Source organism: Malus sylvestris, chromosome 14 (genome assembly GCF_916048215.2).
Source record: "Malus sylvestris chromosome 14, drMalSylv7.2, whole genome shotgun sequence".
Lineage (NCBI taxonomy): Eukaryota > Viridiplantae > Streptophyta > Magnoliopsida > Rosales > Rosaceae > Malus > Malus sylvestris.
In genome coordinates, this window is record NC_062273.1 from 26,317,571 (window position 1) to 26,329,804 (window position 12,234).

At 38.9% G+C, this 12,234-nt stretch overlaps 1 protein-coding gene and 1 pseudogene across 1 annotated transcript; both read right to left on the minus strand.

Annotated features, from left to right (window-relative positions):
* Window positions 1–212: 212 nt before the first annotated feature.
* On the minus strand, window positions 213–4,551 carry LOC126599777 (isochorismate synthase 2, chloroplastic-like; annotated as a pseudogene).
* A 138-nt stretch (window positions 4,552–4,689) lies between these two features.
* LOC126599773 (uncharacterized) lies at window positions 4,690–11,473 on the minus strand. The gene is made up of 13 exons (XM_050266216.1): window positions 10,233–11,473; window positions 9,925–10,102; window positions 9,528–9,640; window positions 9,312–9,413; window positions 8,598–8,667; window positions 7,994–8,049; window positions 7,213–7,263; window positions 6,983–7,087; window positions 6,542–6,586; window positions 5,956–6,061; window positions 5,664–5,869; window positions 5,361–5,447; window positions 4,690–5,094 (listed from the first exon to the last, which is right to left on the minus strand). Exons 1-13 carry the CDS (start codon window positions 11,241–11,243, stop codon window positions 4,918–4,920), a joined length of 2,307 nt encoding a protein of 768 aa, XP_050122173.1. The 5' UTR covers window positions 11,244–11,473; the 3' UTR covers window positions 4,690–4,917.
* Between the last annotated feature and the right edge of the window lie 761 nt (window positions 11,474–12,234).

Genomic DNA, 12,234 nt, shown 5'->3' on the forward strand with positions numbered 1-12,234 from the left:
GACCCGACTCCAAAGGTTATTTGATTTTCAACTTTATGTTTACTAATCAAATCTGTTTTACGCTTGTCATTGGGGAAATCATCCAAAGAAGCATCAAATAAGAAAAATATCGCCATCAAAGAATCCCAACTAAAAACTTCGGAACTGCACTGACCTTTTCGGTTGACAGCCCTTGCGGTATATCAGCTTTTAATCTCTAGAGGCACTTCAAGTTTAAGCAACTTGGTGAACTGCAGCATTGATCAAAACATGTAAAAGTTTATTGAAGCATATAGTCTCATGCTCAATGCTTATTGATACACAGCGATGCAAATTTGAATGCACACAAACCTGAGAAATCTTGAGTTCGAGTTCATCCCATTCTAACGATGCATTACTTCCTTCCACAACCCCGGTTCCAGCATAGATCATTGCGCCGAGACCGTAGAATCCAGAAGGGTCAGTGCTACGAGCTCGACGTGCTAGTGAAGACATGCCTATGTAAAAGAGTAGAAGCAAAAGAATACACTTGGTTTACCTTTTTGACTAATGCTGACCTAATGCCAACGGCAAACTCACTCTCTCCTCCACCAAACCAACCAACCGGCCCAGCATACATCCCTCGGTCGAATACTTCTGAAAGCATTTTGTGAATAGAAAGAATCTGTCTTCAGGAAAATGTTCTATTTGGACCAAAACAGCTAGATGAATCAAGTGTATAGAGCCAAAGGATTATGAGCGCATAGACAGCAAAAACAAAGTAGTAGTAAGATGAACCTGTTTCCGCAATTAAAACCCGTGCCTCCTCTGTTGGAAATCCACAAACTGCTGGACTTGGGTGAAGAGAAGACAATATGTCAAACTGAAAAGAAGCCGGATAGCCTGGAAACTTCAATTCGACAAGGACTACAGGATGAAATTGAACATATCCTTCAGAAATAAAGCTAGTGAGTTGCAGAACATAAGTAGAACAATTCAATGTAGTTACCTCATAATCTTCACTTCTTAACCTGCTAGCCAATTTGGCATATAAATGTTGGACTCGAGGGAATTTACGGATTGCTTTCTTTGGTTCAACTTGGACACTGTCACATACGTTCTGCAAAACAAGAAAGTAAGTACCGCGATTCTTATTTTCAGTTGATAGATTTCAACATTTTCACTGATTTATTCCCCACTAAACAAGATCAACAACAAAATTTTAGACATAGAAATACCCAATAGTAAACTTGCCTCTAATTTTCTTTGTATGCTTTCTTGTACAATGGTAAACTCAAGGTGGTCTTTTGGACTGCAAAACGAATGTTGTTGGCTTTTACTAGTTGAAATTAAAATTATGGGTGTAAGAGAAATTCCCATGGATTCCATGCTCGCTTAGACGCTGAGGTTGGATGCTTGCAAGACTATTTGTAGCAGCGGAATGAAGTATAACATCACAAAATGATTACGAAGGGTCGAGTTAAACCTGGAAAGTAATTCAAGTTCTATTTGAAGATCTTCAGGCATCGATTCACCTCTGGCTCGGGTTCCAGCCAGAGCCTCGCTGGTAATGCCAAGCCATTTTCTGTGAAACAGTTGCTCTGGCTATTTACAAGGACCATCAAAATAAAAACTCAAACAACTTTCACAATGATCATAGAAGATAATAGATGTTGTAGTGAATGAAATTTATACTTTTCGAGACAATTACCGTGTTTCCAATAAATGCCGGTGCATTAGGCGGCTGAAGACAAAACAGATAAGCATTTTCACCTTCAACCTGAAGAAGTGTAGCTCAGATGTAATAATAATAACTTTGTTAACTGAATTATATGGAGAAAAATTGACCGGATAATAGCTTGAAGATGAAAAATTACCTGTAAGCACGCCAACCATGCTATGGGATCGATATTGGTAGCTGTTATTACTCTGCTGCTACGCGCGAGTACCACCTGAATTCCCCAACACAAGATGATTCGTTAATGAGGGAGGGAGAGAGAAATGTGAAGCAAAGGTGCGTCTCAATACTGAAAACAAGCTTGACAAACCGAAAAGCTCTATTAACAGCATTGAGACACACCTTTGCTTCTTTCCTGCAGCTATGCAATACTACCATCTGCGTCCAGTACCTTAATAAGTGCTGAGTCGCTTCTTATTTTCTGCAAAGTTCTATTAACAGCAAGATCCCAATACGTCTTGCACGGGATGTTATTGTTCCTTAACATTAGTGTCGAAGGAACATGTCTTTGAAGCTTTAAAACAACCGAAGATATCTGCATAATCACCAGAATTTATACCACATGAAACATGAATACCTTCGATAAATACTAAACGAAGCAGATTTAACTCAATCCAAATATCTGAACCTGGTGCAATGTAGCTTTAAGTGCATCAACTGCATCTCCCAAAGTCCACGAAAGAGCGCTGTCCCAAGCAATGGTTGTTGCTAGCATTCAACCTTCTTCAAGCTCATCAAACTCAACCTGTCATTCAGTATCTAGCAGCAGATGGTATAAATACTTACGAGAATTCAAACACGATTTATGGCTCGAAACAACTGCACGAAAGCAAATAATCATTCTACCTGAGGAACCATAAAATAAAAGTAACAAAATGCCTCCCATTCGGAGGATATGTAGGCTCTTGCATCGAAACGGATTGCCCCATAAGCGCGAATAAGCGGACATTCTGTAGAGAGGAACCTTCAGTCACAAGACGAGACAATTAGACTAGACTTGAGTTTATCTAACGGATTTCGAAAGAAAAAAAGCGTAGTTCTTACAAAATCAGCCTCAATAAGGGGGATCACGGTCAACTGTAACTGTAGTTGATACCTTCAGATATCAACTATTGATATGTTGTATATATTAACAATACGGATATAACCATTGATATGTTATCGATATGTTACCAATATGTTGTACGTATGGATTTCGCTACAGCTACAGTTGAAAGTGTAACTATAAATATGTATATAAATGGAAATGACATTGAACTTGTTGCAATATGTTTTGTTGTTTTACCTCTTTAAGGACTTCCAATGCCTGTACGAGAAGGGATGCAGATCCTGAAAGAAAACTGCAGACCCCACGCCGGCAACGCTGACCAAATTGTTCTTCGATTTTTGCTGGTCATTCCCATTGGTGCTATCAATGTAAAGATTACAAGAGTTGCTGGTTTGGCCTCTACCGGAAAAGAAGCAGCGTGGAAGGAATTGGTCTTGGGCGTAAAGCCAGTCGATTGCTTCAATTTGCTGCTGGATTGGCACCTTCAAGCACAATGCTACTTTGTATTAGCACTCCCTAGCCTTTGTGCAAACTAGTACATAAGTTAGTAGTAATTAACATAAATGGACTTTTAATGATTAGAGATTTACATGCAACTAGGAGTCTAATTAAGGTGCCAGTATCCCAAGCCTATTACGCGATATCAGATAAGAAAGGTAAAGCACATGGTGGCACGTGATAGTCTTTAGATACTGTCATCTTAGCGTTCCAGTTACATGTACGTTATCACCGGATGTTATGAGAAAATTTCTTTTTAATTTCGTCGTGTGCTACGCAGTGCAGGATAAGGAAACAGGGATGTAAAAGCCCATGCTGTCCAATGCCACCCAACCACGTGGCACAAGCCCATTGCTCTGAAAACAAACCTTTTTTGACCTACTAGGCAATAACAGATGAGAGAAGATCTCACAGAACAGGAGCAAGTAAGAATTGAGTTTGAATGGCATTGAGCATTTTTAACATGGCTTACCTGGAGACGTATAATTCCGGAGGAAAACGGAGGCGGGTTTGAATTCAGTTCTGAAATGGCGGAGCTGAGCCGGTCCAGAGCCAATGAAGGTGTTGGAACCGCCAGAAACGACCGCGTTTCAACGGTGCCTAAATTTTTCGCATGGCAGTGCGTCATTGACTTAAGATAACACCACAATATCATCCCGCAGCATCAGGACGCATGTATGAATGTGATGGAAAAAAAAAAGGGATGAAGTAGGTTTACATGGTGAGAGAAATGAATGGCTTGCCTGCTCGAAACTGTGATGCTGCATTTGGCAGCTGCTTCGGGATCCATTAAACATGGCCGAGCAGCGGCAGCGGCTGCAGCAGTGGCCATGAGAGGAAGGAGGAGAGGGAGGTTTCGTCTCAGCTGCCAATAGGTGATGGTGCTCTCCTCCAACGCTTTTATAGAGAGACATGGTGGGAAACGTCACACGTGAGAGCGTGTTTCTGATCCAGTCTTAGGAATAGAAAAAGTTCGCCTCTTTTTTATATTACGACAAATAAAGACGGAAAATATACACCAATAGAATCGGCTTACAAAATTATAAGCAAATTAGAAATCACAATGTTTTGACAAGGAGGAAAATTCAAACTTTGTGCAAAAGACAAACACAATGCTTCCGACCAACTGACCTAACTCACATTTGAATAATTATTTACGCTTTAATGTTCATCATATTACAATTTTGATTAGAAGTTTGCAATCAATTTCATTTGTGTATATTCCCTCAAAACAATAGGATCTTTGTAATTAAGAAATATATATAATAATACTTCTGATTCATTTATATCCAATCAACCTCAATTATTCACACCATAGAGGGTGCGATGGGGCGTGGATAATAATTGTATAAATTTTTCACGGAATTACACAACATTCTGTCTAACCTAATAAAGACTCGTTTAAAAATGCTTTTAAAACAACTGAAAACATTTTTGGGACTAATCCTTAGTAAAAATGCAAATGTTCTTGGGTTCCAAAAACATTTTTCGCAAAAGCGCTTTTAACAATTTTAAAAGCGATTCTAAACAAGCCCTAATACTACACAATCATAGGGAATTTTAATCCACCTCATTCAAGTGCCAATATACAACAAACAACACAAATAAATTCATCTATTAACAAAAAATGATATTCCAACAACACTTTGAGGGGAAGAATCCTAACTCGTAAGACCTACTCTTCCCCCAAACCAAGTCCACCAATCCGCTGCCGCCTCCTGTCAAAAACTGCTTTGAAAGAGTCGCGCTCTGCACGAAGTTGCTCTTGGAATGCCTTCTGCTTCTTTGATTCACCACTGCTAAGCCTACCATGGGTAGTAGAGTTCTCTTCTTCGGGTAACGGGTTGGACTTCTGCAGGTGTCGGTAGTTAAAAAGCTAATGAGACCATTTTGCTGGCCCTATGAAGGAATAGATACAACACATAGATGGTGCATGCACGAATACCACAAGAACCGTACTCTAAACGAAGGGTGAACCTTGTATCTCAACAACTAGCCCGGCAGAAAAGAAGGTACTATAACAACGACGAAGCTACATCTAATTACTATGTCCAACTTTATAATTTATATCATGAAAGGCATAATGTAGTGGTTTTATGATAGCGAAGTAACACTAACCAAGTTGTATCCAGAACCTGGTCCAATGACCAAAGACACGACATTCGCCTTCTTTGCTGCTGCTATTGAAAACCCAGTATAGCCAACCTGGAGGAAGGAAGAGCAAGGTTGCAACGACTAAGAAATATGTATACATAAACACCACTATAACAGCAATATCTTTCTTCTAAAGGTAAGTTAACAATCAATTCTTGCACTGAAAGTAACTATAAAACGACAAGTCATGATTTAAAATACACACACACACACATATATCAACTAAGCATATACATCAGTTGAGTGATAGGACCAGAAAATACATACCTGGTCACTCCAGCACACGGATTTTGCTTCCTTGCGATAAGCGTTAATCAGTCCAGAAAGAGTATTAAACTTACCCTTCACACCTTCAGCTTTTTCACTATCATCATCATATAATATTTCTGACCATTTACTCCTACCTAGTTCTTTCACTTCCGCAGTTGGATGGTCTTCTTCAGCGTCCAAGCTCTTCCCACCGTGCGAAGAGCCTAAAGATTAAGATTTACTAAACCTGATTAACTCAAATCACCCCTCACATAATTACTAATACGAAAGAATTATAAGCCAAAAATACCAATATGAGCATCATCTTCAGCAGGGGGTGCTATGATCTTTTCAGGCTTTCTTTCTTCCAATCCCGGTGAACCATCATTATATGCATCTTCTGTATCCATGTCCACCTGGTAGATATCATATGGCTTCATATCAAACCAAAATGAAAATAGATCTGGATCCAAAATATGCAGTAATGATCTCCTAGTCATCAGCGAGCACAGTAACTCAACTAACTATCCATTGGATTAAAATCAACTGACATTTATCTACCAAAAGAAGTCTATTGGGATTTAGTAACCAGCCATTAGAGTTTAATCAATGATTGGTGGTACAATTCTAAGTTCTCTAATGAGTAAGCAATCAAGTTGATATATATCCACAGGGTGTTCCAACCACACAACGTGAACACAGGACAACCACAACACTGTTGATCATGTTGACTCCACAGAATGGTCAACATGGTCAATACTATGTGGTAATATGTTTGGTACACGTATATATACACATTTCTTTTCGCCTTAGGAATACAGGCATATCTGATGCCAGAGAACTCTTCTTGTTCAAAATAAAAGAAAATCAAAAGAGTCAAATGTGATTTAACTTACTTCTTGAATGTCACTTTCCTTCAAGCCATCTCCATGGAATAATGACTGTCAAGCCAGCAATACACAATGTCAAACAAAAGCCCATAAGCAAATATAAGTGATAACATAATTCCAGGTTTGTGTTACTTTCACTGGCCCTTGTAGTGGTACCTCCCCTTATTAATTCCTGGCTTTGAATCCTCAAGCAGTTTCGGACCCCAAAAGGGAAGGAGGTGAAGGTGTATAGCTCTCATGGGCCCAAAAGAAAACAGTTTCTTTTACTTTCACAAGTTAATGCCCATCCTAACTTTCTAGCCAAAAACTACTGGTCATCCTACAACTGATCAATGAAAAAGCATTAACTCGACCTCCATGTTCAACATTTTACACCTACAACTGATGTTTGCTTTGAACTCCTCCATCCTAACCTAAAGTGAGAGCTAAATTTAAATGACAACAAACCTTGGTGTCCAATTGCAAGTATAGGGTTGGAGCTTCCTCCCATTGTCCAGCCATCTTCTGTATGTCATCTTGGGTAAAGCCGTGCACATTCCTAGCTCCGCAACCCTGAAATTAACAAAAATATATATGAAAAAAAATAAAATAAAATAAAACCTTCCAACTTTATGTCTAATGTTAACGGTGCTTTCAAGAAAGAGAATTATCATAAAACACACACATACGATACTCACCACAGGATCCTTATATGGAGCTTCTAGTATATAAACTTCATACCCCGAACTCTGAAAAGAAAACAAAGAACAATGAGTGAACCAGAAAATAGACAATCCAGAAGTCACTATTATATGATCAACCACCATTATTATGATTTTTTGGGCCATAACTCAGCCCCCATTGAATATAAGAAAAATAACCAATCGTGCAAATATTAGTAGTACAAGAGGAAAATTGCTTCCAGATGGAAAATTACACGAAATTTCGTGCATGGTGCCATTGAAAAAAAAAAAAGCACCGCTAACCTTGACAACAAGACCAAATAAATGAAAACCAAAGTGAGTATACCTAAATCCCCACCTTACAACCTAGTAAGTAGGTAAGGCCATAAGAAACCCAACTCTGGAAGTCCAAACTACAGCCACATGTAATTAGCCCCATGACTAAACACAGTCTCCGTAGTTGGCACAATTCAAATAGGTTATAAAGCCCAAAACAATACAGGTTGGAGAACTGGCGCTTGTTTAGACAGGGCATCAAAATACCTCATCTCATCCACCTACTTAAAAAAATGTAAAACTAAAACATAAAATCACATACTACAGCATCACAGAATTACTAATCTAGGATATTGGCACACTAGCAAACTTCTCGCTAGCTCTCTAATCTACATTGGATAAGGTCTATGAAAGATGAAGCCACTACTGGGTTTCTCATGAAAATGCTGAGTGACAAAAATAGTTGACACTTACAGAACACATGGCAGAGGTTGTGAGAAAGAGAGAAATGAGTTTATACCTTTGCAATTGCCCAAAACTGAGCAAAATCAGCTACCCGCAGATTGCGGTCATCCACTAAGACGAAGCACACATACCACCAACAAAAGGGTCAATTTCCGTACAAAACTGCATCTGTAGTTAGTTAAAATGAAGGCAGTGCATTGGCACTGCATCATCTCTTGTTCTACAATGATACTAGATTATTTTGCTTACTAAATGTCCTGGCAAGCCAGTATGGTAATCTTATCATTTTAATGCCTCAGGACTAGAAAATTTTTAAGATAACGAAAAACAATTTTGAAATCCTGATTCCTATCTAAACAACACTTCAGGAAGGTCACTTATGCACCCATGTTTTAGAGGAGACACATGTCTCAGAGCTGATCGCTTACCACCAGCCAGTGTGAGCTACTGAAATCAAAGTACACACTGCCTAAGCATCATTTGACCAAAAAACTGTCACCATATTTTACACAAAATTCGCAAGTAATTCCATCTGGAAATCTCAGAAATTTCCAAGCCTTTATAAATAGCTACATAGCAAAGAAGAAAAGGGGCAAAGTAGAGATATAAAGTTTGATGTTTTCTGTCCTTGGTCAGCAAAATAAGAAGGGAAGGCATACCAATTATGAAGGTGAAAACACCCTCCTCAAGGGTCTTCTTAAATGCCTTCAGCATACTCGACCTATAAGCCTGTGGAGAAGACATGACAGCATCAAGGGTTTGATACCATTTTTATATGAATGGAATATAGAATTCTTAAATCATTCTATCCCTAGGCATGTCAAAATCATAATTGGCTCCAAAAGAAAAAAAATTAAGAAGAAAATAATACAAGAGGTAAATAAATAACCGACATCTACCACCCAATGCCCAACCCCAGGTCCCCAAACTAAAGAAGTTCCACAAGGATTTAAGACAACTAAATGCTAAAATTGACTGTTTGCACACAGAAAGATTAAACGTATCAAAAATTGAAGTGGTAGTTTACTGGATTAACAAATGAAACTGCAAATATTTTTTTTTCTGTTTGATCACTTGAAAAGTATTGCCTAAACTACAAAAAACAAGCTGACTATTTTTATTCTAGATGTCAAAGCAGGAAAGGTTGATGCAATCAAATTCTATAGCAGCCTTTTTATTCAGCAGTGACCAAGACAAAGTCCCAGGGCTAATTTTGCCTGACGCAACAGAATTTACACAACCACCTCCCAAACCTTGTAAATTTTAATCAAGTAACATAATCGTAAAACTTAAAAAGGCCAAGAATTTCAACATGAAAGACATTCAAATCAAACCAAATTTCTATAAGTTTTGAATATTTTGAACTGTTTTACCTCCTCCATTTCAGGTTCATAACAATACTCCATCACCTTCTTCACCACTCGCTTCTTGCCTCTAGCTGAACTTGAAGATTTTGAAACATCACTTTCCTCAACCTTTAGTATGAAACATAACACTTCAGTTAAAATTCTCTCAAGTGCCCAAAGAACACTAAAGACAACCCTGAGAAAATAATAGGAGGCAAAAGAAGAGACAAGAAAAAAAAAAACCTTTTCTACTTCTGTCATAAAATAATCATCCATGGAATGGATTCGTGGAGCATTACCACCAATTTCAACCTCTAGGTCGCGCAACATCTTTGCTAAGTAGCTCTTTCCACTACCTGATATCAAATACATTAACAGATTTCCAGAATATGGTCGAAGGTGAAAAAAAAAAACTATGAAAGTAAGTGGGATGGGTGGGGTTCTGTAGTTTTCAGCTCAATTTTGAAGGGATAAGTTTGAAAATTGATCAAGCACTAATCTAAATATTATTTGCTTCTCTATTAGACTGGCAGACCACTATGATTAAAGTTAACATTTTAGGGACTTAAGAAAAGCAATGTGCACTTATGAAAAATGAATAAACACCACCTGCACATATTACAAATACAAAATTTGGTACCTGGAAGCCCTCTTAGGATTATCACAAAATGATCTGGACGAGTGACTCTATGTGGCTGCTTAAATAAGTGTGTAGCATCAATAACTTTTGGCTTATCCAAATATGACTGCTTTCGTGGAAATGGATACCCCTCTCCTATGTACTGCTTTGATGATATTTGATGAGCAGCATGAGATTGCTTCGGAATTACAAAAGGAAAATTAAAAAAAAAAAAAAGTTTTCATTAGAAGGCTAGAAGCCTAATAGAAAATTGCAACCCAACAACAATGCAAGATAAACCATAAAAGCATACAAGGAAGCAACTATACCTCCATAATATAGCCAGTAGAAGCATGTGAAAATGGCTTACTATGAAAATAAGGCTGCGCCGGAGAGTGGGATTCAGGATATGGTGGATAGGCTGAAGACATCATTGGTGAGGAACCATAGGAAACCGGAAACAATGAAGGCGGCGATTTTGATGGCGGATCCATTGGAAGAGGAGGTGGTGAAGTGGTGGGAAGAGAAGGCTGCCCACTGAATGACCGAGAAGCCCGCATATGACCTGCATTTTCAGAAACAAATCTACCACTAGCAGGGGGCGAAAAGTAGCCTCCGTTTTCATTCGTAATTGGAGTGCCATGTGGAGCAACTCCAGGCATATGTTGCTGCCCAAGTGGCTGTCTCACAGCATGCCGCTGCATTCCATAGGGTTGTGGTAGCTGATTGGTATGATCATAGTATGGTACATTCACATGGGAATGTTGTGATTCATTCACAGGCCTAGAATCTTTACTTTGATCTGCATACTTATTTGTTTCGCCATTCGGGATGGTATTACAATCCGAAACTGAACCCGCCCCACCGTGATCATGAATCAGCTTCAATCTCCGCTCATTATCTGATGAAAAGCTCGCATTGTTCGGGTTAAACTCGGTCTTTAAACCCAAACCATCGACCCTCTGCCTTTTGAAGTTCCTATCACCTTCACTAACGTACGCATTGCCACCATATTCATACGGTGGCGGACCTTGCGGCGGCGGCGTCAAACCGTTTCTGTACGGAAATTTCCCATATCGGTCTACGTCAAAATTAGGGATTCTCTGCCAAGGCCTGGGATTTTCAAACCCATTCGGATTACCCACGAACGGGCTCTGAGTACCCATATACGAGTCAAAACCGGGTCTTTGGAAAGGGTGACCCGAACAGTTAGGGAAGATCGGGTTTTGATTGAAGTTCGGATGCGGAGGGCAAAAGGGGAAGTGAGAAAATGAGCAAATAGGGCAGAGGGTACCTGGGATTGGAGGCCTAGGCCGCCATTGTTGGTGCTGAGGGTCCATGACGAGCTCTGATTTGAGGATCGTCGGAAACTGTGGCCCAGCTGAAAAGAATTGAAAATTAGGGTTTTGATTATGCGAATTTGGGGATGTCAGGGCTCGAATCAGTCAACGGAGAAGAGAGGAGAAGAAGCATCGCCTGAATATTCCAGAAGAAACATAAAGCTGAAAAATTGGTTCGGACTTGCAGCTGCTTGTTAGAGGGAGAGGTAAAGCGGTAAAAAGAATTCCGGTACAACCGCCGTTTTTGTCTCGAACACGTGCGACGTTTTCTAATGGAAACAGCACGTGAGAACTGAGAAGCCGTTCCCCATGAAACCCTCGCGTTTGTAGAATATAGAGATCCTATCCGCATGTCACAATTTGGAACTGGATCTGGATCGAGAAATTCGGATCACTTATTTCAAATTTTATTATTTTTATTAGTCAATTTTATTACCCCATCTCACATAATTTAAGAGTCTAGATATTTCTCTCCTTCTTTTAAATGATTCGGATTTCTAATTTGTCAGGCTTCATATTGTGAGATCTAAAGAGAATCTAAATTCTGCGAGATCTGAAGAGAATTTGTCCGGCTTCTTTTAATTTTTAACCGTAAATTTTGTCGTTTGGCTTAAAATATTTATGATAATCAAAATTTATCATTTAGTATAATAAGAGACAAATTAAATAAGTCCTTAGTGATCTTCAAAGTTTATGTTAGTCGACTCTAATTATAATTCACGAACCAAATGGATTCTAAATTAAATGGGGGTTGTTAATTATAGGGAATTTTAACGAAAAGCACCCGGTACTGTTCACTTTAACGAAAAATCACATTTTTACACTAAAAAGTCAATCCTGGTACTATTCACTTTACTATTTATTTTATCCTTATCATTAAAACTCAAAATTTTCAAACTATTCTCATTAGTTTTCTTTTAATTATATGCCCAAAGTTTTGTGAACAAACGTCGACCCTAATGGTTAATCAGCGAAGGCCCAAAATTTTGTG